The sequence below is a fragment of the Crocodylus porosus genome, unplaced genomic scaffold (genome assembly GCF_001723895.1).
Source record: "Crocodylus porosus isolate Cpor-Errol unplaced genomic scaffold, CroPor_comp1, whole genome shotgun sequence".
In the NCBI taxonomy this organism is placed as follows: domain Eukaryota; kingdom Metazoa; phylum Chordata; order Crocodylia; family Crocodylidae; genus Crocodylus; species Crocodylus porosus.
Window position 1 is genome coordinate 67124323 of NW_017728950.1, and position 26152 is coordinate 67150474.

A 26152-nucleotide genomic window follows, 5' to 3' on the forward strand; every position below is an offset into this window, starting at 1 on the left:
AGAACCATCCTGATAGCCGTTTAAGACACTTCTAGGTTACTGTAAACTACATTTCTAGTTAAGTTTCTGGTAATTTACTCATTTCCAAATACTGAGTATGAGAGAGGGCTTTAGAGGCGCATGCTCTGCCATGTGCGTCTTAGAAAATGTCCTCTCTTCATCCTGGAGGGGACCTCTTAAATAGCCCTTCTGACCTCACCTGCTAGCTCCAGTCAAGGCCAGGTATTGTTTTATATCAACCAACCAATCTGAAAAGCATCGCACCTAGACCGGGACTCAAGCCCCTGCCTCCAGGTCATGAGCTCAGAGCTCAAACCATAAAGAAGGACAAATTCCCTCCCTCATACCTGCTGTCAGTCACATACACTGTAATGTGGGGCAACTAGGTTGGCAGACAGGTGAAAGGACAAAGAGAAAGGAAAAAGGAAAAAAAACCCTAAAAAAGAGGAGGCAAGAATGGAGTTCTTTCACATCTAACTTCCACATATTTTCCAACAAGAAAATTTAATCAGGGATGTGAAGTCAGAATTACTTCGGAAATCTTAAATATTAGAACTATTTGCATTAATCTGTTCTCATATATTGCGACTGACAAGACCCTAATTCTTTTATTTATATTAAAATATTATACATTTCATGGGATGCCAGGGATTATTTGTTCTCATAACTATATTTATTTGGTACATGATGACCTATGATATTGTTAGTCTTTTTTAAAGAATCTAGTGGTTTTTGAGTATGTGTGAGTAAAAATTCAATTTTTTTTTTTTTTTTTTTTTTATCATCAAGACATCTGTTTGAATCAAAAAATAGCCCCCAACAGAAGCTACTACAGAACTGCGCTTACTCCATGTGATTATTAAATCATTGTAGCTGGTCACTGAGACCCAGCTACATTTAAGATGATTTTAAGATGTATTTAAGATGTTTAACTTCCAGTGATATCTGTGGCAGTTAGGTACCTAAACACATTTGTGGATCTGGATCTTAGTGCATGTTGGGAACTAGGTTAATTATATTCTGCATTATAATAATCTGGATTAAAAGGCTTTGAGTAGCAGATGTGTTAATTTTTTTCATTTTGATTTTGGGGTTTATCAAAGGACCATGCAATGCTGAATGTAGTAAAGTAGGGTGTGATGGGCCAGGACCGGACCACTGTAATGACTGTCTGCACTACTACTACAAATCTAAAAACAATACACGGTAAGACAGAAAAATACAATCTTTAAAAACTTTGCTTTCTGTCTGTCTGAACACCACTCTTGTTTTCCCTTACTGCAAGCTATAAATCCTCTCTCTTACTGTTAATCTATTTGATAGTTTGCATCAGAGTTAAATTTCTATTAAGAATTTAATATGCATCCTTCAAATACCTTTCCCTGATTACTTATCTATTACCTGCATATTTATTTAAAAAAAAAAACAACACACAAAAACAAAAGTATTCTAATAGGACAGCTTGTAGAACATCAGGATGAGATGTAGAGTTGCGATTACCTGATGAGTACAATGACCCAATAGATGCTGGGAAAAAATTGTTGGCTGCAATGTTTGTGAGCATTACCTTTGTATAAATCCTTGGATAAAATAGAGAAGTGATACTGAGTGGGTGCTTGAGGTGGCACTGAGTGGGTCCTTAGTGGGCCTAAAGGATACCTGTTTTATATTGCCACTGACTGCCTTCTCTTCCCTGCGTGATGTAGGATCTGTGTTCCAAACTGCCCACCTGGTCACTACACTGCAGACAAAAAACGCTGCAAAAAGTGCTCACCCAACTGTGAAACCTGTATTGGAAGCCATAGTGACCAGTGCGTGACCTGTAAATCTGGCTACTACTTGAATGAAGAAACCAATACCTGCATTACCAACTGCCCAGATGGGTTTTACCTGGATAAGAGTTAGTATTCTCTACTGCTTACAGCTTTGAGCTACAGAATTTGATTTGGGTGGTTCTGGAATTGGAGGAAGATGGTTTTAAAAAGGAAAAATATATTTTGATACCCTTATCTTAGTTCTAAATATAACTCATTTATATAAAATTGTTAGGGCATCAGGTATCTGCCCCAAAACTAATCTGTTTTGATTATTATCTTTTGAAAATCAAGTTTAGTGCTACAGGGGAAAATCCCACCTTTTCTCTTCGTAGCTGGGAGTAGACACAGCAGATCACACATTAGCCACACCACACGAGTAAAGCTGTCCTGCTAACAGAGTGGGGTAGCTCAGGGCAGCCAGGTGTGTAAGGGAACATGTGGAGAACAGCATTTTATGCAGCCCCAAAAAGAAGTAATATTCATCTTCCCCCCAGTACGTTATACAGTTCCCCCCAGCCCAAATGTCACCCAAGGCCCCCTTGCTTCTGGTACCATAGTGAACTATGGAATACAAGGCAACTAGAAAAGCATCCTGTTTTGGTATGTTAAAAATGCAGAGGTTCTCCCTTCTTCTTTCCCCACTGACCCATCCATTCAACAAATGGCAAAATTAATTTATAAGGTGATTGAAACTTTTTTTTGATAGACTTTAACTATCTCCCATAAAGCAATTACCAAAACACCATAACACACACTGCCATGCGGGAGATCTGTCTTAAATTTCCACCTCTGGATTACCAGGTGGGTCACCCAAATTTAATTCCAAGATGAGGCATTACTTAAAAACATATTTAGCTTTAAACATGTACCTAAATCTTATTTACGTCAATGGGACTTAGACACATGCTTGAAAATATCTGTGTGCCTAAGAGCTTAATTGGAAACCAGTTCTCTTAGCTTTCTGTACTGTGTAGAAGTATGCTCATTCCCATAGTAGAAACAGGCACTGGCTTCCTTTCTTCCATTTACATAATATAAAAACTATGAATTAATATTCCCATCAACTCCTCTAATTGATCAAGGGGCAGGATAGGTGAGACCTGAAGTTTAGGGGGATTCTCATTTTTTGGATAGATACATGATACAGCATCTCAGTGGGTAGGAGGTATGAGTGAGAAGCGAAATATGGCCTCTTCAGGCCTGACAACTGGAGTGGAGGGACCCTCGGAGATGGAAAAGTGATTTGCAAAGTAGTGTGTGACTTGAGTTAGGTAAGAACAGAAAAAGTTCCAGTCTTAATGTCTGAGGGTTAGTCAGTCAGGAAAGGCTGTTTGCTTATAAGAACTAAAACACAGTTATTACATAACAAAAAGACAGACTTAGGTTGGATATTAGGAAGAACTTTTTAACTATGAGGATGAGTAAGCACAGGAGCAGATTGCTTAGCGAGACTGTGGAGTTTCTATTATTACAAAATTTTTAGTGCAGGTTAGATAAACATTTGCCTAGGAGTGGTTTACGCAGGCATATTACTCCTCTTCAAGGACTAGATAATCTTCTGAGTTCCTTCCCAGCCCCATTTTTGATGATTCTATGTTTAAAAGATTAATAACTTGTTTGGAGCTGACTTAGATTTTTTTCCATTTATATGAAAAGATTATGTAAGTTAGTAATAAAAACAATTAATTCAAATAAGCATGTTACTGTAAGAGTTCTTTTCACAGTCTCTCTCAAAGGAAGATGAAATCATTTTAAATATTTAGAAGCCACTCAAATCACTTGGTGCTTGATGGGGAAGATTAATATACAAGCAGCACTTTCACTATTTAATTTTATTCTTGTTTTCTACTCCCATTGCTAATGTCAAGAAATAAAAGCAATAAGGATTGGAACATATCCATATAATTTTATTAAACATAATTGACCAGGGCTTTCTGAGCTGCTTTTCTTTTTTTTTTTCCTTTGTAGATAAGATTGTTTGCCGAAAATGCAGTGAGAACTGCAAGACATGTGTTGAATTCCAAACCTGCACAGAATGCAGACATGGCCTAAGGTAAGGAAATGATTGATTTCATTGAAAACAATAGCTGAAGAGGCTTTTCAGTCTATGGACATGCATCAAAGATAGTTATATAACATTACTATTTAACCTTGAGTGGACCTCCATTTATGTGTTCCATTGCTGTTTATGTTGCAATATAATATTTTTGTGCCACTATATGGTATCTTGTATGACAGTGGAGTAAAAAAATTTCATTTAGTGCAGGTAAAATGAAAGCTGTAGCCATATGAAAGCTAGGTTCTTCACTTTTTTGACCTCCAGTGTGACAGTCAAGGATTATTTTAAAAGTAGAATTGGTGAATCATATTAATCCTTCTGATTCATTTCTGTGATAGTTAGAAACTATTTTCTTATCTTTATTGTGTCTCTTCAGACATCCAATCATTCACTTATCTTAAGTGCCTCAGGCTCAGTTCCATTACGATATAGTGCACACATATATTAAAACAGCAGTGGATATTTTTTCCTGGTAGGGGGACTTAATCATTCCTGAAACTGATAGGTAAAATCCATAAAGGAGTAGCACGCATTTCAAGCTGCTTTCTGAATGAGTGACCTTTTGATCCAAACAGAGAAGGTCAAAAATCTTACGGAGTTTGTAAGGGATTGTACTCTGCATGTACTCCACGAAAATATGTGAAGTCAGAATTTTAGATCTGTGGCTTTTTCAGGATAAGGATTGTCTGCGATTGTTTTGCCTCTAAACGTGTACCTCATGTCCAAAAAGAATCCATTTTATTCATTTATTAAAAACTTTGTGTTGTTGTTCATTTCATTGACTGTCAGCAGCATGGCCTCTTGTGCACTCGTAGCTTCCTGTGTATGCACTGCATTTTTTCAGCCACCTTCATTGCTCCAATAATGTGTTTTTATACTCATTAAAAATGGCCCTGCCTAAAAAGGAGATTTAATAGATCTAAAAGAAAGGCACAAAATCAAGTCAGGTCCTTGGATCATTTAAACTCTCCGTAAAATTAGGTGGTAATTAACTGTAAATTAATGCTTGTAGAACATGATAAGTTCCTCTGAGGAAAAGCACATGCAAGTAGTTGTTTCTATAACTGCATTCTCTTATATCAGCCCCTGGGAAAATTATTGGGGGGGGGAGAGGGGGAACGCGAAAATTTTATCACCATTTCAAGGTTGTTGTTTTTTTGTTTGTTTTTGTTTTGTTTTTTTAAAGTACTGCCTTTTACAGTTTTTAACCAGCTTAATAACAACATGTAAGCCTGGTCAAATTGCTACAGCACCAGTGTTTCCAAAAAGCACAAGCTGGTGAACTCAGGCAAAAATCAAGTTCACAAAACCCGAAGTTCATTCTAGTTATGGCACACAGCAAAGCAGAAGACACAGTATCCAACAGCTTTCATGGAGAATAAAAACAAAAATAGGCCTCATGAGCTGGCTTGAAATCCCTGCCAAGAAATGTATGCAGCAGCATTAGCGCCACTGAAAGAAAGGAGGCCAGTGCTGATTCTTTGTTAGGAGAGAATAAGAATTTCAAAGGAGAAACTCCAGAGGTGAAAAGAAGCCAAATCTCATTCTGTTGTAGGCAGCGGGACAGGCGATTCTCTTTCAAGGATCAAGTGAAGCCAATCCTAGAATAGAATGTCTCAAGGCAGATTTTTTTGAAAGAGTACCTGGACTACAGTTGCCTATTTTTCTTACAATAGCCAATCCAAATAATAATATTCCACATAATCATTTAGCAGCACCATCTAACTCTGGATCCTGGTTTCAGACCCTTCCAAATTTCATTTGGGTCGAGATATTTTATTTAGACAGTTATGGGGTTAAATCCTGGCAGAAGCTGAGTGCCTTCAAATTCCCATTGACTTTTTTGAAAGCTCAAAGTTCGCCTCTCTTCCTAGCACTGGATCCTTTACAGGGATTTTAAATTTCCAGTCTCTAGGGAGGTAGTTCTGACCACACTTTGAATTGAAGAACTCTTTGGCATGAAAGGGAGGTTGCGTGTTTGTTTTGAAATTATTATTTGGCCAAAGATGACGACTTTCTGGAAGATGAAGTTAACAGTCGAAGAATATAATTTACATTGGAGGAGGAACATAGTCTAAGTCTATGAGTGTGAAAGCACAGTGCATGCTCAGGAGATTCAGACCTCAGTGCTTCAGACATGTTTGTTGGCAGAGTGACCTAGTGACTCGAGCACTGGCTGGGAGCTTGAGAGACCTGGGTTGTATTTCTGTTATTGGCCTCTGTTATTCAGTGATCTTAGAAAAGTCATTTCAGCCTCTTTGCATCTCAGAGGCTACTCGCCTGTGAAAAGGGTATAATGATATACTGACTTATTTTGCAAAGCACTTTGAGCTCAATGGATTAAAAAAAACACACTTTGATAAAAGCTAGGTGTTATAATTTTTGGATGAGTTACTTCAGCAAAAATTTTCAAATGCAAGTACCTACAGTTTCATTTGCAGAGGTGCAAAGGCCATTGAACTCAATCTGTAAAATGAGAATGACAAACAACCATCTCTGTCATCCTGGGCTAGAAAGCGCTTCAGAATTGCAAAGCATTTTTAGAAATGAAGTTAGATGAAAGCTTAGATTCTCTGGAAGAGAGCAAGTGTCAAAGATGCCTAGCTAATAATGGGCTTAGAACAGTCTTCTTACGTTGCATTTAAAGCATAAACAGGTGCTTATAGAGGGTCATGGAAATATGATTCATTATGGCTCTGCTTTTTCCTTTGGTACTTGCTGCTATACTATCCCTCAGTACTGCCTGTAGGCACATTACCTCAGGGTGCAATCCTGACTAATCCCCTGGATAATACCAGGCTGGTAGTGGGATGGAAAATCTCGAAGGAAATATCATGCTGCAACAAGGCGAAGTGATTTTCTTTACTCTGAATTTATGCTTTGCCAATTATGTAACATGCTACGAGGGGGCAGCACTGAACTATATGATTTCCTAGACAAGCATAAAGCCTTAGTATCAAATTCCATTGACTATATATTGCTCCAGTGATTTTAGCCCCAAGACAAATTCTAATCACTTAAAATTGGCATTCTTCTTTGCTTTTTGTCCTATCAGATGAGTATTATGAGCCGATAAACAGTTATTCCAGTCCTCCATAGATGTAAAAATATTTGTTGCATTTAAGTTCATAACGAACTTTGGAAGGTGGAAGGGCCAGGGGAAGAAAGCTGTATAAAATGACCAAAAGATACAGTTATTGCAGTCCTTTTATTAACCCAAAATTAATTTTAAAAAATTTCCCAAAACCGTGATAGATTTAGAGTGGACCGCTGTCCTTGCTGTCAGTTGGAGAGTGTTGAATAGCCCTTTTCTTTTCTTTTTATCTTTTTCACTAGTTTACATGGATCCAGATGTGCAATCCGCTGTGAAGATGGAAAGTTTCACAGTGGCAGGGAATGTGAACCTTGTCACCGTTCCTGCGCCACATGTGCAGGTACCTCACTGACATTTGACTTCATTGTTTTGTTCCCTTGCATTCAATTTCATTTTATTACATCATATTTCCAAATACAGAATGATAAGTGCCTTGTAAATGAAAATCATAAGCCATGAAATTTCCTTAGTATAGCTGAGAGTAAGGTAGACTTTTTCTAGCTGGAATAAAAAGAAGATGAACCTTTTATATTAATTTTCACTAGCTTTCTTTGCCTATAATAATTCATCATAATTTGTGTGAGGACCTGGGTTTTCTTCTTCCTTGTTGGAAACAAGACAATAGAGTTAGCAGGCCAGTTTAGAAATAGTGATTTGTTTTCCTCAAGAAACTATGGCATAAATTTGTACTATAACTACATCTTTGTCTGCTTGGAGTTGCAGTTACCAGTATATATATGCAAAGGTGTAAGGCACATAATTTCCAATAAGCCAATACCTCACCACACTTAGAAATGGTGTCTGCCTGGTGTTAGCCTATAGCTGAGAATGTGCCAAATGTGTTCCAGTGAATTTTATCTTGGCTTTTAAAGGTGCTGGAATAGATGCTTGCATAAACTGCACTGACGGTTATTTTCTGGAGGATGGGAGATGTGTGCAAAGCTGTAGTACTGGTTATTACCTTGATCATTCTCTGGAAGATATATTCAAAAACTGCAAAAGGTAAGTTATGTTCTTCAAAGATGATATTATATTTTAGTGTTTTTTAAGCAGGCATCTAAATATTTAGTGCCATTCTGTGTAAAGTGGAAGTAAATAATTATACAGTTCAAGAACTTTAAAATAAGTAAGGATTCTGATAGACAAGAAAACAGTCTGATAAGTAAAATTAGGGAAGAAGGTTAGTATAAATATTATATTCACAATAAAAATTCCAGGATTTCTTTTTAGGTCTGTTTCAGTTTCTTCTGCTTTTTAAAAGAAATTAAGATGTTATTCCAAAATTTGAAGTTAGACATAAAAATAGGTTACAGAGGGACTGTCCAAAGTAATATGAGGCTTTTACAAAGAATTCAATGGCCACTTATAAGGATCATTTAGTTCCTTGGCTACACAATGATCTTAGCCCACAACAGGTTGAGAAGTGATCATATTAGAATACTGTACAACCACAATTGATCTGTAAATACTACTATAGATTTGCAGATACTTGGTGGATAAAGCTAGCTAAGTTTGGAAGGGACCTCAGATCATCTAGTTTAACTCCCTGCTCAAAGCAGGACAATCCCCAACTAAATCATCCCAGCCAAGGCTTTGTCAAACCAGGTCTTAAAAATCTCCAAGGATGGGGAATCCACAACTTCTCTGGGTAAAAACTGTTCTGGTGTTTTACTACCCTCCTAGTGAAAAAGATTTCCTTAATATATAACCTAAACTTCCCTTGCTGCAACTTGAAACCAGTCTCCTATGAAGTGCTGGATGTTCGTCCATTTCCCTATGCATTTTTATCCAGTATATGGATGCATAATATATTTTTAAGCTTTGCTGATGAATTCTACCTGTGGCACATAGATTCAAAAGTTCAGAAGCTTATAGTTACTCCACGAGAGAACATGAAAAATATGCAGGACACTGAGAGACAATAGAATGGAAAATCTTGTCATTGGTTAAATGGCCATGATGTTAATTTCTAGCCTTTTCTTTAAGATGTGATGCCAGCTGTTTGAATTGCAATGGGCAAGGAGACAAAAACTGTACAAGTTGCCCAAGTGGCTATATCTTAGATGCAGGTGTCTGTGTAGCTGGAACAGTCTGTAAGGACGGTGAGTATTATAATTCTTCTCAAAAAAGCCACTCAATTTCTTGTCACCAAAATTAACTTTGTAACTTCTATGTATTTTTGTTGGGGGTTTTTTCAACATACATCTGCTCTCCTAAACTAATACTATTTCATGCTAACACATAACTTGAATTCATTTTGTTTTATGGAACCCTTCCTTTATCTCAGTTTTAGCCTGCTATATCTGCCTATTTTGTAATGGTTGTTGCTTTAGAATTGCTTTAATGTAAATATCTTCATGCACCGTCAACAGAAAAATTAAGAAAAAGCTTTCTTAACATTAGTTGAATAATGTGAAGGGATGGCAAGGGGAAAGCAGAGATCATTTTGAAAAGGTCTTACCATCTTAGACATTCTCTCAGGTCATTGTTGATTTGATATACATGATTATTCTTAACATATATTTTCAGTTTTATTATTAATTATTTAAGGTCTCATAGGTATATGCAGAAATAAAGAGAATGTGGTCCTTGCCCTGATAAACTTATGATCCAAGTTAATTGTAGGTGTAAATCAAAATTCAACAAGTAATATCATTCCAGAACAGAAGCCAAGTGTTACATATAGTGGGACAGATAGCTGGCAAGCCAAATACAGTAAAACCTAATGGTAACTCAGTGGCCAGTCTAGCTCACACCAAAGCTAATATGTTTTGCTATTCAGTGAGGCAGAGGAGGATTCAGCCCACGGCACTTGTGTGCGTTCACAGTTCTTGTTACCCCCTTGCTCTTCCAGAACAGGCTGTCCAGTCTAGAGTCACAACTGTTACAGATGCTTAAGAAAATCAGTCAAAATGTACCAACAAACTAAGTGTCCATTACCACAGATGTCAGGAAAAATATCATAAGGCCTAATTATTCGAGAAGGACTTGGATAAAAGCAGTGAAAACCAAATTGAAAGGTGCAAACACAATAACCTCTGTTATCAGCAATGCATTTCAGTACCAGGGTTTGCTATACCATTTGAGGCTTGAGTGTCTTGGACTAAATTTGTCCTCATTTACACCCCTACAACCTCAACGACTCTAGTGAGTTTGAACATATAGGTGTCACTGAGGGCAGTTTCCATGGATCACTGCTAATGCTGACCTAAAAGGCGCTCAGGCAAAGCAAATTTACATTAGAAGCACTCATCTGTGTGAATATGATTATAGCATCCTCTCACTTTCTATGACAGTTTCACACTTCCAGCCTTTTTGTGAAAAACACTATATAAACTGTAAGTGCTTCCCTCTGTACACTTGTGTAAATAAAATTCACGTCTGTGGCTGAACATACAAGATGACATAAGACTAACATCCATAGAAGTAACATGAATTCATCTTTTACTGCCACATGACTCAATCCTGCAAGGAGCTGGGAACTCAGAGGAGGATCTGAGCAACCTCCTCCCATAAAAGTCAACAGGGATTTAAGGTGTTCAACATCGGGTAGGTCTAGTCTATTTTCATTATAACTTTCTGGGAGGATAAAGGGCAGTAAAGGAATGGTGTTTATCATTTGTAAAAGGTGTTCACTGGCTGACTGTTGAGCATTGCAAGGTCACTTGTCAGGTTTATACCGTAGACTTTGAATTTGTTTGGAATATTTGATTCTTTTCCTGTGATTTGACTGTTGTATCCTTTTGATTCATGATGACTCAGAAAAAAATCTTTTTCTGTTTTTATCACTGTTTTCTAATTATTCTCTTTCCAATCTTTTTTTTTCCCTTTTTACAAATGGATACCAATCACTTCCTGTTGGACCACCCAATATTTCCTCTTGAAAAAAAAAATGCTGTTGACTGAAATTCCTTTTGATGGACCAAATTTCCTACCTATTACCTGCTACTGAATGGTCTCTTCCATCAAATCTACCTGTCTGACCAATTAAACCTTCCTCCATTGCACACCATGCTCTTCAAATCTTCAACTTCCCTCCTTCTTTTATCGCTGACCTCCGGAAGCAACGGAAGAATCTTGGGCCGAGGGAGGATTCTGTACGTTAGTGAAAAAGAACAATCTGTGTCAACGGAAAGTACTTCACCAACTTTGTTGCAAAACATGTACACAGAAGGGGTGAATTGGCACCTCTCAGAGTCCTCTTGCTCCTGTAGACTTCTAGATTAATCCATATTATAAAAAAAAAACAAAACAAAAAAACAAAAAAAAAAAAAGTAAGCCACCTCTTTTTCTCTCTCTCTCCTCTTTGCCTGGGGAGATGGTGAACTGTTTGTTGGAACTTAAACGGAAAAACTACAACGCGCCTACCTTTCATAACTGGGTGTTTAGTGCTAAGCATCCAGGATCACAAAGTCAGTATTGTGTGACCAAAGCATTTGATGCCAAAATTAACATTAAAGTAATGATTTGATTTCCTGTCAACCTTTAGGATTATTCCTGTTTTTGAAGGTCCTTTATTCTTCCCTATTTTCTGCTTGTTTCCCCTTCAAGATGTTTAAAGAGTGTTTCAAGAATACAACACACGTTTACATGGATTAAAAAACAAAACAAAACAAAACAAAAATATTTGCATCAGTCTTTTTTGTGCTTATATATTAATAGTCAGGGGGAACTTAAGGAAACCAGTTCCTGAGGGAATCAGAAACATCTTTAGCTGCAGGACTATGTTCTGCATCCTTTGTATCAATATTTAACAAATTTAAAAAGTGATCAATTCCGCGCACATTTCTTGTTACATTGTGTGCTGGTTTTTGCATCACACAGTATGTATATACATTTTGCATAAAATATTTTTTCTTTCAGCCTGATAGATCTGGTCACTAGATAGTTAGCTTTTTAACAGATATTCTGGGATTTCATTTCTTTTTTAAATTGTAAAAGCTATATCAAATAATAATTACATAACACTTAAGTATTGATGAGGGCATTCTTCCTGTTACAAACACATTTTCCTAATTCTGTTTTTTTCCCCATAACCAAGTAATTTGTTCCCTTCATGACTGAAGTGTACAGGTAACATTATTAAGTATTATTTGTAGAATATTATTATTTTGTCACAATAAGAAATAGGGGGTCTGGGCCTACAAGTACGTACCGCTAGTCCATACTAATACATGGCTGTTAATGACTGTATCCACTAGTTCACTGGGCAGATTCAACTCTTGAGGCAACATTGTTTTGGTCAATAAATGTAGATTGATGGATTAGTCTGGATACTTTGGGTATGGGGGAGAGGGGCTGTGTGTCATATTGTCCAGTTTGTCATCCCAGGCCTGAATATGTTTCTAGCCAATAATGGTGGAAACTTGAGAAGGAGTGTACTCCACTTAGCAGCTGCTGGAGTTGCTTTAGTTAACTCCAATCTAAGTGTGAAGGAATTGGGCCCTGTATTTACTAAATACACTTTTGTCAATCCAGTTGTTCACTAAATGTATTTTCTATGCTCCTGTCAACATATAATTTGACATCCATTCAGTTAGGAAGAATAGCTTATTACATTTCAAATATACTAGGATTTTTGGGGGGGCGGAGGGAGAAACAGTAAAACAAAAATTCTTTCTGTTCTAAATCATCTGTGTGGGACCATCTGTGGCACGTAAATGTGAAAACAAATTACATTTATAAACATATGAATGGGAGAAAATATGAGGAATTCTAGACTCATCTTTTTGAAATACAAATGGCTGTCCTTTTGCAAACAAATGTACCAGTACCTGGAAAAACAGTATGCTCCTCTTACCAGAGAGCAGCTGAATTTTTATAGCAGACATCAACTGCTGTATGACAGGGAAGGACCTGTGAAGTTCTTCTGGTGCCCATTAAACTTTTTTGCTAAAGATTCAAAGCTACAACAACTTTATTTGTGCTAATTTAACTACTAGTCTGTTACTGCCTCATTTCTTGACATAACATTATTAACTAGAACATAATGCTTTCAAAGTTTAAGTTAATATTATATATATATATATATATATATATATATATATATTCATAATTGAGATATAATTATGTAATGGATTGTAAAGAATTTGTTTCAATACTTACAAATGCCTCTAACACTATTATAGAGAAGAAATTAATATGTTTTCTTTTTAAAATACTGACACCTTGTTAAATCCAAATTCATTTTTACTGAAAAATACTGTACATGTGTAAAATGTTCAGTTGTTATTTGTAAAATACGGTAGTTCTGTTGTAATTGATACTGGCCAAAATCAATGTTATTCCATATTTTATTTTTTCTATTAAATTAACCTAAGTTCCTGTTCCTTTGGTCTGGAAAAACATGTTGATAACCCAATTGTAAAATATCTCTCTTGAAGGGCAAACATAGCCTTGCTGTTAAAAAAGGCTGATACCAAGTATAAGTGATTGAAACACAGGGAGGGGTTTCTTTTTCTTTTGTTTTAAATTAAATACATTGAATTTTTAAATGCAGTAGTATTTATCATGACAGAAACAACCGTGTCTGAATCCTAATGAAGAATAGCTCTAACCTTTTAAAATCACAACAGATTCATCATTAGATCCATTTCTCATATATTGGGCAGATCTATACAATCGCCATAGCGATGCCCTATTTCACCATATGATGCTAGTGCAACGTAGCGATTATGTGGGAGTACACGTGATCGGCTGCTACATTGCTGTAGTGCTACACTCCCCCACCATAGCGTGTCACTACAGTGACATAGCAGCAAAATTTAACTGTACTCCATGCACAAAGCGCAGTACAGGCAGTTACTGTGCCACGTTTTAGCACTTCCAAAGGGAAGTACTAAAGTACGGTGACATGTAGGCATTAAAGTCCACATGGCTCAAGCGCAGTCCACTGCAGGATCAGAGCTTTATGGGTACTTAATGGTACCCTGGCTGACTATCTTTGGTTAAAATTGCTATTGTATGGAGATTTAATTGCCGTCTCATGGTGTGTTCAGATTCAGTGTTCAGCCATTTAGGGAAGGTTGTATATTTGCTGTCCAAATAGAGCATGTCTATAGAATTACTTTTCATCCAGTTCTGTTCAGTTCTGATTGCTAGCATCAAGTTCACATGAAAAATAAAGATCATCAAACCTGGGCTCCTTGCTGCTCCTGGGAGGGTACATATCTGTTATAGTATATGCACCCAACAAGCTGGTTTAATTGTGTTACAGAAAGAATTCACCCTCTACTCCCTGTCTTGCTATTTTGTTCCCATCTGTGTAAGGGAGGGACATAACAAGGGAGCAGATAGCAAGGGAAAAGTATGCCTTGTATATCTACCTCCTTGCATCAGCATGCAGTCCAAACTATAATGTGACCTAAACATTAGTTGGTGGTGTTTGAAGAACTGCACTCTGTTTCCATGTTCATCTTTGTTATTGAAATAATTGCTGGACATTCTGCCACATTGCATTGCTTCCATTCTCAACATCCCGTCCTCTGGGTGCATATCATATAAACAAATATGATTATACCACTCTCCAAACAGGTTTGTTCCAGAGTAAGAATGGTAAGCAAAATTTCAACCATGATTACACAAGGTGTCATTTTAAAAAAAAAGAATCCATTTCTTCTTTTTCTGTAAGGGATTACAAGCTTGACCCCTCTTCTCCTTCTGTTTTACTACTCCACAAACCCAGCCATATTATTTTCCTAAGCAACAAAGGACACTGGTAAGTGGAACAAATGATTGTAAGAGGATCTGAAAATGAGGCTGCATCCACAGCGTATTGTGTTCAACTGTGCCCGCGGACCTTATTTTAGGTTTGGTTTATTTCTACAGTTTTGTCTACTAACATATTGTCTCTTTCTGCAAGTTTTTACAAGTTCCCTCTCTTTGAGGAGACATGTCTTATAACATTTTTTTTCCTGTGAGATCTTTGAGAATATGGCAAATTTATCTTGGGAATTGTACCTTCTCAGATCTTGACGAATATTTCTTCTGCTGAATGCACCATATACTAGCATGTCTGTCACTGTTTGCTACTACAGGTAGTGGGATTCTGCAACCCCTCCATATCAATAAACCCACATGCAAATTGACTAAATCAATTCTTTCCATCTATAAACCAAGCTGAACTTGACCAAGTTAATCCTCATAATAAAAATACCAGCAGGGGTTAGTATTTTACATTTCAGTGGCCGTGTAGACTAATTAGCTGCAGAGTAATGCATCACCATCTACACATGCAATGGCATTAGGCCAGAGTAAACTAATTTATACCACTATAAGATGGTAGTGTCAGGGACAGTACTATTTTAGGCCAGAGTAATTTACTGCAATTGAATGCATGTGTAGATGCTGACCACGAATGTAAATTGCGCTTGGTGGGCCCAGCCAGTTGGGAGTCAGGCTCCTGCCTGCCACCTAGCCAACACAGCTCCACACTTCAGCACCCTCATACCCAAATGGGCCCTTGTGCTGCCTAGTGCTGCCACCCAAAGCATGGGGCTGAGCAGTCCTGGAATAAACTGCTCTACCCTGGCTCAAATTGCCACTGTCCCAGGTGCACATGTAGATGCTGCATCCGGGCATAGTTTACTCTTGCTCAAAGTGCTCCGGACTTTATTGTTCTGAATTAATTGCACGCATAGATGCACCCAGCGGGTACTACTTGATGTAGCCCTTTCATATTTAACAAACTGTATGATGCTAAAGGTGGTTGTTATAAACTGTCAAGGTTCTTCCAAGGCTTTTACAGCGATTTCAATTCTGGTCACATGCATGAGCCAGTGCTTTTATCTGTGCTGCAATCTACTGAGCAATGATCCATTAGTATGTCCTATATTTATATTGTGTCTGCTCATTTTTCATACCATTGATACATAGTAGGCAGAGAAATAGGAAAAGTTTTGCCACAAGAGCTGGTCCAAAAATTTCACTCACAAAAACTTCATTAAAACAATTACATTTTTAAAACATTTTTCATCCAAATGTAACATTACCAAAACAGTCCATAGCATTGTAACTCAAATCAGCCTTAAAATAAACAACCTTTTTTTCATTATCTAAACACTGAGGGAGCTGACAAATGAGGAAAAAGAGAAAAAAATAGCGCTTTACTAGAAGATCAATTGCATCAGTTTGATCCATTCCCCAGCATCTGTATAGAGTGGGGCTTTTTGGTACTTTTAAATCAATGGTTAGGTATTAGATAAAAGCGCCAAAAAGCCCCACTGAAGTGAAGAAGTTATACAGATGCCAGGCAAGCTGGATCAAACTGACTTAATTCCCATTTGGGACAGGCAGTGTGCTCAGTGCATAGGTGCACTGAGCTGAAAATAAATGCTGAGGGAGGGGGGATTTCCATGTCTGTAAGCAGCCTGTTTTCAGCAACAAAATCAGTAGATCCAAATTTTTAGTAATGATTTTAAAAAGGGCTGACAAATACTTTGTTAAAAACAACATGAATAAGACAGACAGTTCATTCTGAACACTGTAAAACAGAAACAGCTTTGTAATTTCATTTTTTTTAATCATATATTGTATTTTGACCAGCTCCATTTGCTACCAGCCAAAAATGTAAGGTTCCTTTATCCCATCTGCTCTGTGTGAATAGGGAGGATTCCCTTTCCTACTCTCATTTTGTTGTAATACAGCAGATACAACTTATCTAGAAAATATGCCTTCATAATGTGTCGAGGATCTGGCTCTTAGAGTTATATCCAGACATATAGTGTGCATGTCATAATCAACAACAAACTTTATAATGGCAGATATAGCTACATCTCTATTCCCCACATCTGCATTGGTCAGTACAGCAGAATTTGTGCCTACTTATATCCCAGAAGATTCCAGTTATACTCATGAATCTTGCTCATGGATGTGCAGAATGTAGCACAAATACCTGCAAAATCAATTCAAGAATTAGTTACATATAAATTGTCGTTACCAAAATCGTAGGTGTTTATCTGTGGTTTGCTAAAATGATACTTATGACTTAGGGAAGAAGTGAATTTTCACTCCTGCTACATGAAATTAAGCAAATGGAGAGAATATCCTAGGCCTATTCAGTCAACAGCAAATGCTGCGCCTTCATGTATTTCCCTGGGGATTTGTTTGTTTGCCTGTATCATCCTGTTGTTTGTTCCGAGTTTCTCCTGCGCTCACTACCAGAGCTGGAAGAGGCCAGGTATAGAATAATGAGACACGCATTATTATTAATGTATCACTATTTTGCAGATTACAGGATGGATTTTTGAAGGTTTAGGGGAAAAACAGCATCACATTTCAAGGCAAATTAAACTATCCCATCACAAAACACAGTAGATTTCTCTGCTTTATGGCAATATAAAATATATTTAACAATCCATCTTCCCAATCAGATGGCAGGCTAAAACTTTGACAAGTTGTGAATGTTGACTTCCCATAGGAGAATTAATGGCTTCATTATGCAAGCTGAGAAAAGCACTGAACACTCACTGAAGCTTGAACTCCTACTGCGATTTAGTGGCAATTCAGGCAATAGCATACATGCGTTCCCCTCCAGATTATCCCTGACATGCCGATGGCACTGCCCATTCTTCCCAGTGAACTATAGATGACAAGAAATAATGAGTCAAAACACTGCCTGTGCTTATGCAGGGCATTTTTTCTAAGATAAATTATGCTTTATGAAATTACTGGAGCCAAAAACCAAATAATATTCCTGTCCAGTATAAACTTTTACTACTTGTAGGACTGGACTATACTATATATGAAGCATGCTGACAGCTTTTAAACACAACCAGCCAGGCCCCCAAACACAGCTTACCTAAGCAACTGGTTTTATGGCCTGATTTTTCTCTGAGAACTCCAGTAGCTAAACTGCAGCAAACCCTCCCTCTCCCCCCACTCCTCACCCTCATCTTCCCGTATCTTAGGGTAATCAGTGCAGCATCGCTATTTTGCCTATTCCCCCACTAAGGAACTTGCATGTGGCTATTAGAAGACCATATGGATCAGATCATCATGAAGAATGATGCTAGCAGCAATCAGATGTTACCTGAGTTAGTGCTGCAATGTTTTTATCTATAGTGAAACCAGGGACCCTGTGAGTTTTTGAACAAGGATCTGATCTCAGGTTCACTGATATAAAACCATTAATGTCCCTGAAGATTTGCATTGGTGTACCAGAACTGAGAAGACAATCAAGTAATTGATTCTTTTATGAAGCAGGACTAGAAACACGGTGGACTTCAACTATCTCTTTCACTGCGGAGAAGATAACCAAAATTCTTGTTTTGGAGCAGGTTTCATGAAATTTAACATTCTATAGCGATTATAATTCTTGTATTTATTCTTATGATTAGCTGAACATTCAGTGTCTCTTGGACAAATTGGTCAGTTGATGATATCCTTGCACTCACAAAGATTATGGTTTCACATCCAAAACAACACTGTGAATTCTTAGAGTGATGCCATCTTTGAAGCATTACATTGAGGTAGTTCCTGTTCCCCTCTGAGGGCTTTCGAAAGGTCATACATGGCCTTTGGAACTTTTTTGGGTAGGTTAGGTCAAAACTAACCTAACTCAATTAAACAAATCAAAACCATCATTCTCTCTAAGACCTGCATCACGTATTCTTGAGGGCTAGGGTAGTACACTAATACTCAACAGATAAAATACAACATGGATGAAGATGAACTGTGGTAACCCAAGTGGTATTACTATAGTGAGATGGCAAGAAAGTCTTTGTGTTGCTAGAACAGTTTCAAAGCTTGTGGAGAAATTTAAGTTCCTCTCAGAAAATTCTTCCTAAAAGTTTTCCTCCTGGCTCTGGCCCATGACTTTTTTATTCTCAAGCATAAAATTAATACATATTACAATCCCAGCTATACTAAGAACTTTACAGAGTTGTGGATCTATCTGGGTATCTTCACCGGTCTGGAAACATAATCTGGTCAAGTGCTTTCATTGAATTAGGTGCTACCTTTTTGTAGTGGATTCTTGAAAAATGCTATTAGATTTCCGTAGTGACACGGCCCGAATTGATTTTAAACTGAATATCTCTGTAAGGCTAGGAACAGGTATTGCATTTGTCCCTGGACAAGTTGTGACAACGTTTGTCCTGCAACAGAAATATCTCTTGGGATTGGCGTATGTACATGTTACCCTTCTAATCAATGTTTAGTGAGTGGCTGAATGCTCTGCTGCTTTTCTGCTGTTGAGTCGATGCAGTCCCAAGATAACCATTCAGATGCACTTTGCAATGTCCCAGGATAAACTGTTAGTACTTCTTATCCCATAAATCTGTTTAGGATTCATCCCAGGGTAATCGACATGAACAAATGAGCAACTGCACTTTGGCCTTGGATAAAGTGGTTTAACCCAGGATAAATGTGACGTCTGTTTGTAGCCTCAGAGCTTTCATGCCTAATACTCTACATATAAATATATCCTTCTGCCTTAATTATTTAGAACTTTTTTATAGGCATAAACTAAAGCAGGTTTACTCACGTGCAATATAAACCACCATTCAAAACCAAGAGTCACAGGCATCACAGACACAGCTTTTGTTACAGTTCTGCACAGCACAGGACTCCCTATCCATTTCAGCTCATGTCCTGTCCACTTACTGTACACCCAAAGATTCCCTAGTAATTTGTACACCTTTCTGATGGGCTTCTTATACCATGTATAGCTGCTTCACTATAGGTAATCCCAGACATTGTTGTCTAAGATGCGAGAGGAAGGAACATATGGTGTATGGGAGGGTAGGGTTGGCTTTGCCCACAGTACTCCTGAGAATATCAGTTCTCTTCCATTTCACAGATATATACTTTTGCTTCTATCAAAGTGCAGCATATGTACCAATGTGACCCCCACCAGTTGGGACCCCCCACTCCGTTGGGAACTCCCTATGCAGCTAAATGACCTCTCTTACTCTGAAGACCCCTCCCTGCTTCCCACCTCAGTCAAAACCATTCAGTTAACTTCTTTTGAGAAGGCAGTAATAAAATAATCAGCAAACTAAGTACTTGGCAACTTGGTACTATGGATCTATTCCAATACCTTTATCATTTCTAACATCTTTGTTAGAATTCATTGGTAGGGACAAAACTAGTAGAGCATTATATGGAGCATCCAGTGATTCTTCATGGGAGCTGGCCTCTAAAGTGAGTCCCACATACAGTTAGTTAACCACAGTAGTACAGGCAACCCCCGCTTAGCCCTCTTAATTGGTTCTTGGAAAACCAAGCGTTAAGTGAAACCAAAAGTATTTGACAACCCAAAATGGTGACCACAAGTGTTTTTAATGACCCAAGATGGCAACCATGAGTGTTACAGTGAAACTTGCTGAGCGCCAAGTAAAATCAGGTATCAATTTAAAAATAGCGAAATAGCGAAGCAGGGGTTGCCTGTACCACCTTGTTAGTTTCCTATGTGCCCCATCATACTTAGTCCCCAAGTACTAAGACATATCAGACCATGTCACTCTTAATTGAAGCAGCAGTTGAGTCGAAACTATTTATTCCATTTCACCTCCACATAAGGGGAGTCTTTCACTTTTTAGCAGTGGTCAATGCTGTAAGCAGTGTGAGCTCCTGTTCTCCTCTGCATTCTCATGGCTGCTGTGCTCCTCAAAGCTTCTACTTCTCAGACCTAGCCAGCTTTGTCAAACTGATTGGAGCAATAGCACAAAATCTCTTGGGGCTGGAATTCAGTCGACACCTGGCCTGCGGCCACTCTGTCCCTGAAGGGAAAGCAAAATTCTTGCCCTCATTACTCCTCCACAAGTCAAATGTTGGCTGGTGTTAATGCCTATTCTGACTAGCCTTATCTGAGGTTGGGCTACAGCCTTTCCCCTAACTCTTCCCTTCTACAAGTACCTCTATACTGCAGGGAAGCCAAGCTCTGTTCCTCTGATCCCTGAGCTTTGAGGTCTGTAGTGTCCAGTTCCTTTCTATAGATGATGAATCATTAACTGATTGACACCTTTTATAGCACCTTCCATCTGAAAGCATAAAAAAGCTGAGACTTTCAAAGGCTTAAAAGAGATTTTGGTGTCCAACGCTATTGAATTTCAATGAGATTTGGATTCCCAAATCCCATATGCCTCTTAGAAAATCCCGGATGTGATGCTTTAGAAATATTAATGTCTGACAATACCAGAGTAAATTTACAGTTAGGGAAACTAAATGAATACAGGGACTGAGGTTTCTCACAAGTCATTCTTGTGAAGCAGATTTAAGGCTAAAGCAAAGATATGCCAGGCCTCAATTCTCTCTGTTAACCACAAGACCTTTTCTCTCATTTGTCATATTCAGTCTCGTCCTTTAATATAAAACCCAGTTTCAACAGGCAGCAATTCCAAGAACAGTTTTGTATGACAAATTTTGTTTGCTGGGTGGTGTGGCAACATGATCATATATTCACTTACATTTCCTTTTGAATGTCTCATGAGTTGAATCTAAATTTGCAAGTACAGCATTAGGGGATAAAAAGGCATATTATTTTCTTCCCTTTCTAAATGGACCTTCTGGAATCAGTTAATCAGAAGGTCTCAGGGTAAAATTAGGCCCTTACTCAGTTTCTTTCTTTTCTCTTGGGCTTGTAGTGTTTCAAAATCAATGCCAGCAGCTCAGGACACCGCCCAAATACCATACCAATATGCTTACACAAGGGAGGAAAACACAGTCTGCTACAAACACAGCAGTCAATTCCAAACTTCTGGGATCGTATTCAAAATAGTGATTAAAATTAATTTTAAAATGGATAGAAAATACTTTAGTTTTTTGCAGTAAGAACCATCTTTTTATGCCTGTTCTGTACCCGGTACAATAGGGCTCTAGTTCTGGACAGAGGCCAATGGGCAGTACCACACTACAAAATTTAAATAGTCATGAGAATAATCTTCAAGATGCCTTGGCAAAAGGACAAGTATGCAGACATTTTTATCCAAAGGAGAACCACATAGAGGGTTATGCATGATAATGTAGCTGACAGAACTGGTTGCCTTTCTCCTGTCTGTCATGATTAAAGTCCAACCTGAAGTGTTAGGAGATCTTAGCTAATCTTGCAACAAAGCAGGCTTATATCCCAAACTCACCATATCAAACTACTTAGGGAAGGAATCTTGGGTGAGTTCCAACCCCATTTCTTCAGTTTTCATGAGGAAGATAAGGTAAAATACTCAGTAACTGAGGAACCAAAGCACCATTTTACCTCCTGATACTGAGTTTTCTGAATTCCCAATGATAGTGGGAAAATGGTCTAGTTCAGTGGTTCTCAACCTCGTTAGACTCCAGGTACCCCTTCAAAAGTGCCAGATCTTAGCTTTCACTCATTGTTTTCATTGTTTCATAGTTGGTAGGGACCTAAGTAGATCATGAAGTCCAACCACATGCCATGGCAGGAAAGAGTACTGGGGTCAAATGACCCGGCAAGGTGATTATCCAGCCTTCTTTTGAAGACCCCAGGGTAGGAGCGAGCACCATTTGCCTTGGAAGCTGGTTCCAGATCCTAGCTGCCCTGACTGTGAAGTAGCGCCTCCTGATATCTACCCTGAACCTACTCTCAGTCAACTTATGGCTGTTGTTCCTTGTTACTCCCAGTAGTGCTTGGGGGAACAGGGACTCCCCCAGTGCCTGCTGGTCCCCCCTGGCCAGTTTGTAGACAGCCACCACATTCCCCCCTCAGCCTTCTCTTGTGGAGGCTGAACAGGTTCAGGTCCCGTAGCCTCCACTTGTAGGGCCTGCCTTGCTGCCCCCTGATCATGTGAGTGGCCCTCCTCTGGCCCCTCTCGATGCTGTCCACATCTATCCTGAAGTGCAGCGCCCAGAACTGGACTCAGTACTCCAACTAGTGTCACATAGAGGGGGAGGATCACCACCTTGGACCTGCTTGTGACGCATCTGTGGATGCATGACAAGGTGCGGTTAGCCTTCCTGCCCGCGTCCCCGCATTGGCAGCCCATGTTTATCTTGAAATCAGTGATGACTCCAAGATCCTTTTCTGCCTCTGTGCTGATGAGAAGGGAGTTCCCCAGCCTGTAGTATGCTGCTGATTCTTCCTCCCCAGGTGCAACACCTTGCACTTGTCTGTATTGAAACCCATCCTGTTCGCATCTGCCCACTCCTGTAATCTGTCCAGATCTAGTTGTAGTCCAGAAAGACTACCTCCACTGCGACACCTACGTCCAAGGATTTGTGTGACCTGGTCATAGAAGGCCACCAGGTTGGTTTGACAGGACCTGCCTTGAATAAACCCATGTGGTTGCCCCTAAGTATGATCCCCCCTGCTGGTCCCTCACAGATGTGCTCCTGGATAATTTTCTCAAAGAGCTTCCCTAGGACTGAGGTAAGACTATCGGGTCTGTAGTTTCCTGGGTCCTCCTTCCTCCTTTTTTTGAAAATGGGGACGACATTGGCCCTTTTCCAGTCCTCTGGCACCTCGCCAAAGCCCCATGAGTGCTCATAAAGCTGTGCCAGGGGTCTCACAATGACCTCTGCTAATTCCCTCAGCACTCTGGGGTGAAGATCATCAGAACATGCTGATTTGAACACATCTAGTCCCACCAGAAGTTCCCTGACCAGGTCCTCACTATCCCTGGGCATGACAGCGCCTCCCCTGGGTCCACTGGGGATCCGGGTGGGGGGATGCCCCGGTCCCTGCTCATAAAAATGGAGGCAAATAAATTGTTAAAGAGGTTAGCTTTGTCATCTGGTGTAACCACCAGATTTCCTAGTGTGTCCTGCAGAGGCCCTACATTACCCTGTACCTTCTTTATACCTGCTCTGCAATTAAAAAAGGACATCTTGTTATCCTTGATCTGGGTTGCTAGTCCCAGTTCCATCTCTGTGTGTGTGTCAGGGGAGGGGGCTGTTAGGAAGGCTAAGGCAGAGTCTTAAGCAGTGGAGATATAGTCCTCCTTCGTGATGGCCCCTCCCTTCCATTGGGTGTACACCTCCTTTTTAGCTTTGAGACCTTCCTGGATGCTTTTGGTGAGCCATGCAGGCTTTTGAGCATTCTTGCCCCCTTTGATCCGCATTGGGATTGTCACCTTTTGGGCTTGGAGGATTGTCTCCTTAAGGAACAACCACTCTTCTTGGACTCCCAACTTCCCTCCCTCAGTGCCTCCCCAACTAGTCTCCTTACCTCATTGAAATCTGCCCTTCTGAAGTCTAGGACTGTTGCCTTGCTGCAGGCCTTTGACACCCTGTGCTGGACGGTGAATTCCAGTAGGCGATGATTGTTATCGCCCAGGTGGTCAAGAACCCACAGTCCACTCATTAGGTCTTCTCCCATGGCCAGGACCAGGTCCAACAGGCATTTCGCCTGGTGGGACTGTGCACCTCCTGGGTAAGATGGAGTTTTGACTGAAAAAATAAGAGAGCAATTCTTCTGTCCCAAAAGAAAGACCACAACAGGTTAGAACATTTCTGATACTTGATTCCTCTTTGAAATCTCTGGGTTTGTCTTGTTCGCACACCTAGCAGTGCTAATATCCCATGGTGCCCCACAGCACTCTCAAAAGGGTCTCACACCACTCCAGGGTGCTGCAACACCCTGGTTGAGAATCACTGGTCTAGTTGCTATGGCACTAGACTGGGACTCAGGAGACATGGCCTTAGCTGCTGGACTTTCTACATTACCTTGGATAAATCACTACATCAGTTCCCAGCTCTGTTATACTGGACATTATATTTCAGTACCTTAAAGGAGCATCTTGGCTGTCAAAAGCCAAGATAAAATGGTCATGATTGCTCTGCATGTAGGATGAATTTTCAGGAGGTGTTTTTCATTTTGCAAGAGCAGACTTTGCATCATCTCCGTCATCCTCTGGCTTTCTTAGTGCATTCTGTATTGTCTTTCTATTGAGGATTAGAATTTCCATGGAGCAGAGGCTGATACATGAGTTTGTGTAGCATCAAAAAATGTGGTAGTAAAAACTGGTGAAATAACAGTGATAAAAATTAATCATTCGGATTATGCAAGAGGATCTACTGGGAAGAAACCAATATACAATGTACAGCAGATAAAACACTGAACTGAGATTTAAAACATCTTTCCTTTGATTTACTTTTCTGGTATTGGCCTGCCAAATGACCCTGATTGGGCAAATCAATCAGAATCATAATGTTAAAGCAGCACAGAGTTAAAAAAAATGCAGGGGTCATCTATGCCAACCCCCTGAAGAGATGCATGTTGCTTCATAATTCTCTACCTCAGTTTCCCCATGTGTAAAAGGAGAATAATGGTATTTGCCTCATTCTAAAATGCTATACATCTATGGAATAAAAGTAGTATCTTAAAGCTACGTAGGTATTACTAGTATTATAAATAATAAACTCCACCACCACAGTTAGAGGCATACCTCACAACCTGAGAACTGAAATATGGAATGGAATACATGACAAAGATTCCAACTGAGGGACACAACAAATGATTCAAGGAAGATATTTGAAATGCTGTAAATTGTCTGTTAGTAGAACCAACTGCTGTAATAACCTACATTCCATGTTCCTTTTTTAATGTATGTAATTTTCTGTAAGAAGAGTGGCAGGTGAGAGAAAAGCAGGTAAGGAACAGCGTTCCTTGAAATGAGGTACAATTGAGAAGCCTAATTAAAGATGTAAAATTACTTTTTTTTTTTAAATCTGGTGTTATTTCTAAGTTATATGCATTATATTGTTATGAATAAGCATGCAGAAGAGAGCCAATGAGTGCAGGTTCTATCATGTGCATGCTGCCCATATACCAACGTTTGTGCTTTTTTGCAAAGACTGTACGTAGCAGGCAAAGAAGTCTGGTAAGCTAACAAAGAGTTCCTTAAAGCAGGTTAAAAAGCTTTTTGCAGGTTGCATTTCAACATTTCTTATCTGAATTTCCCCAGAACAAAAATGTGCTCTACGAATAGTTAATGACACATCTACAGCCATAGCTGTTACCCACAAATCAGAAACCCAGCACATAAGCAGTTTCTGATGTACATTCTTATAACAGCATGCTTTAAAAGGCTGCAAATTAAAGAGTAAGTCAGCAGAGAACTGGCCCTCAGCTGGCACTGTTCCAAAGCAGCTGAAATGAATTACAGCACTTCAAATGAAAGTAGTAACAAAGAAATAACAAAAGCCTTTTAAAACTCAGCACTTTTGCCAGGTGGGGAGTGTTTGAATGGGTGTAACTGAGGTGTGTGATGAATTAGTGGCTTC

The 26152-nt window shown here is 39.1% G+C and overlaps 1 protein-coding gene across 6 annotated transcripts in view; it reads left to right on the plus strand.

Moving 5' to 3' along the window:
- The window catches only part of PCSK5 (proprotein convertase subtilisin/kexin type 5), a 378572-nt gene that overhangs the window by 283723 nt on the left and 68697 nt on the right, over nucleotides 1-26152 (plus strand). For 5 of the 6 annotated variants that reach the window (XM_019554922.1, XM_019554924.1, XM_019554923.1 and 2 more), the window contains 6 exons: nucleotides 1104-1206; nucleotides 1707-1900; nucleotides 3786-3870; nucleotides 7213-7310; nucleotides 7843-7972; nucleotides 8957-9072. In XM_019554922.1, the coding sequence (XP_019410467.1) occupies nucleotides 1104-1206; nucleotides 1707-1900; nucleotides 3786-3870; nucleotides 7213-7310; nucleotides 7843-7972; nucleotides 8957-9072 (726 nt within the window). Of the gene's footprint in view, nucleotides 1-1103; nucleotides 1207-1706; nucleotides 1901-3785; nucleotides 3871-7212; nucleotides 7311-7842; nucleotides 7973-8956; nucleotides 9073-11034; nucleotides 13299-26152 lie in introns of those variants that run through there. The other variant, XM_019554928.1, reaches the window with a different exon arrangement.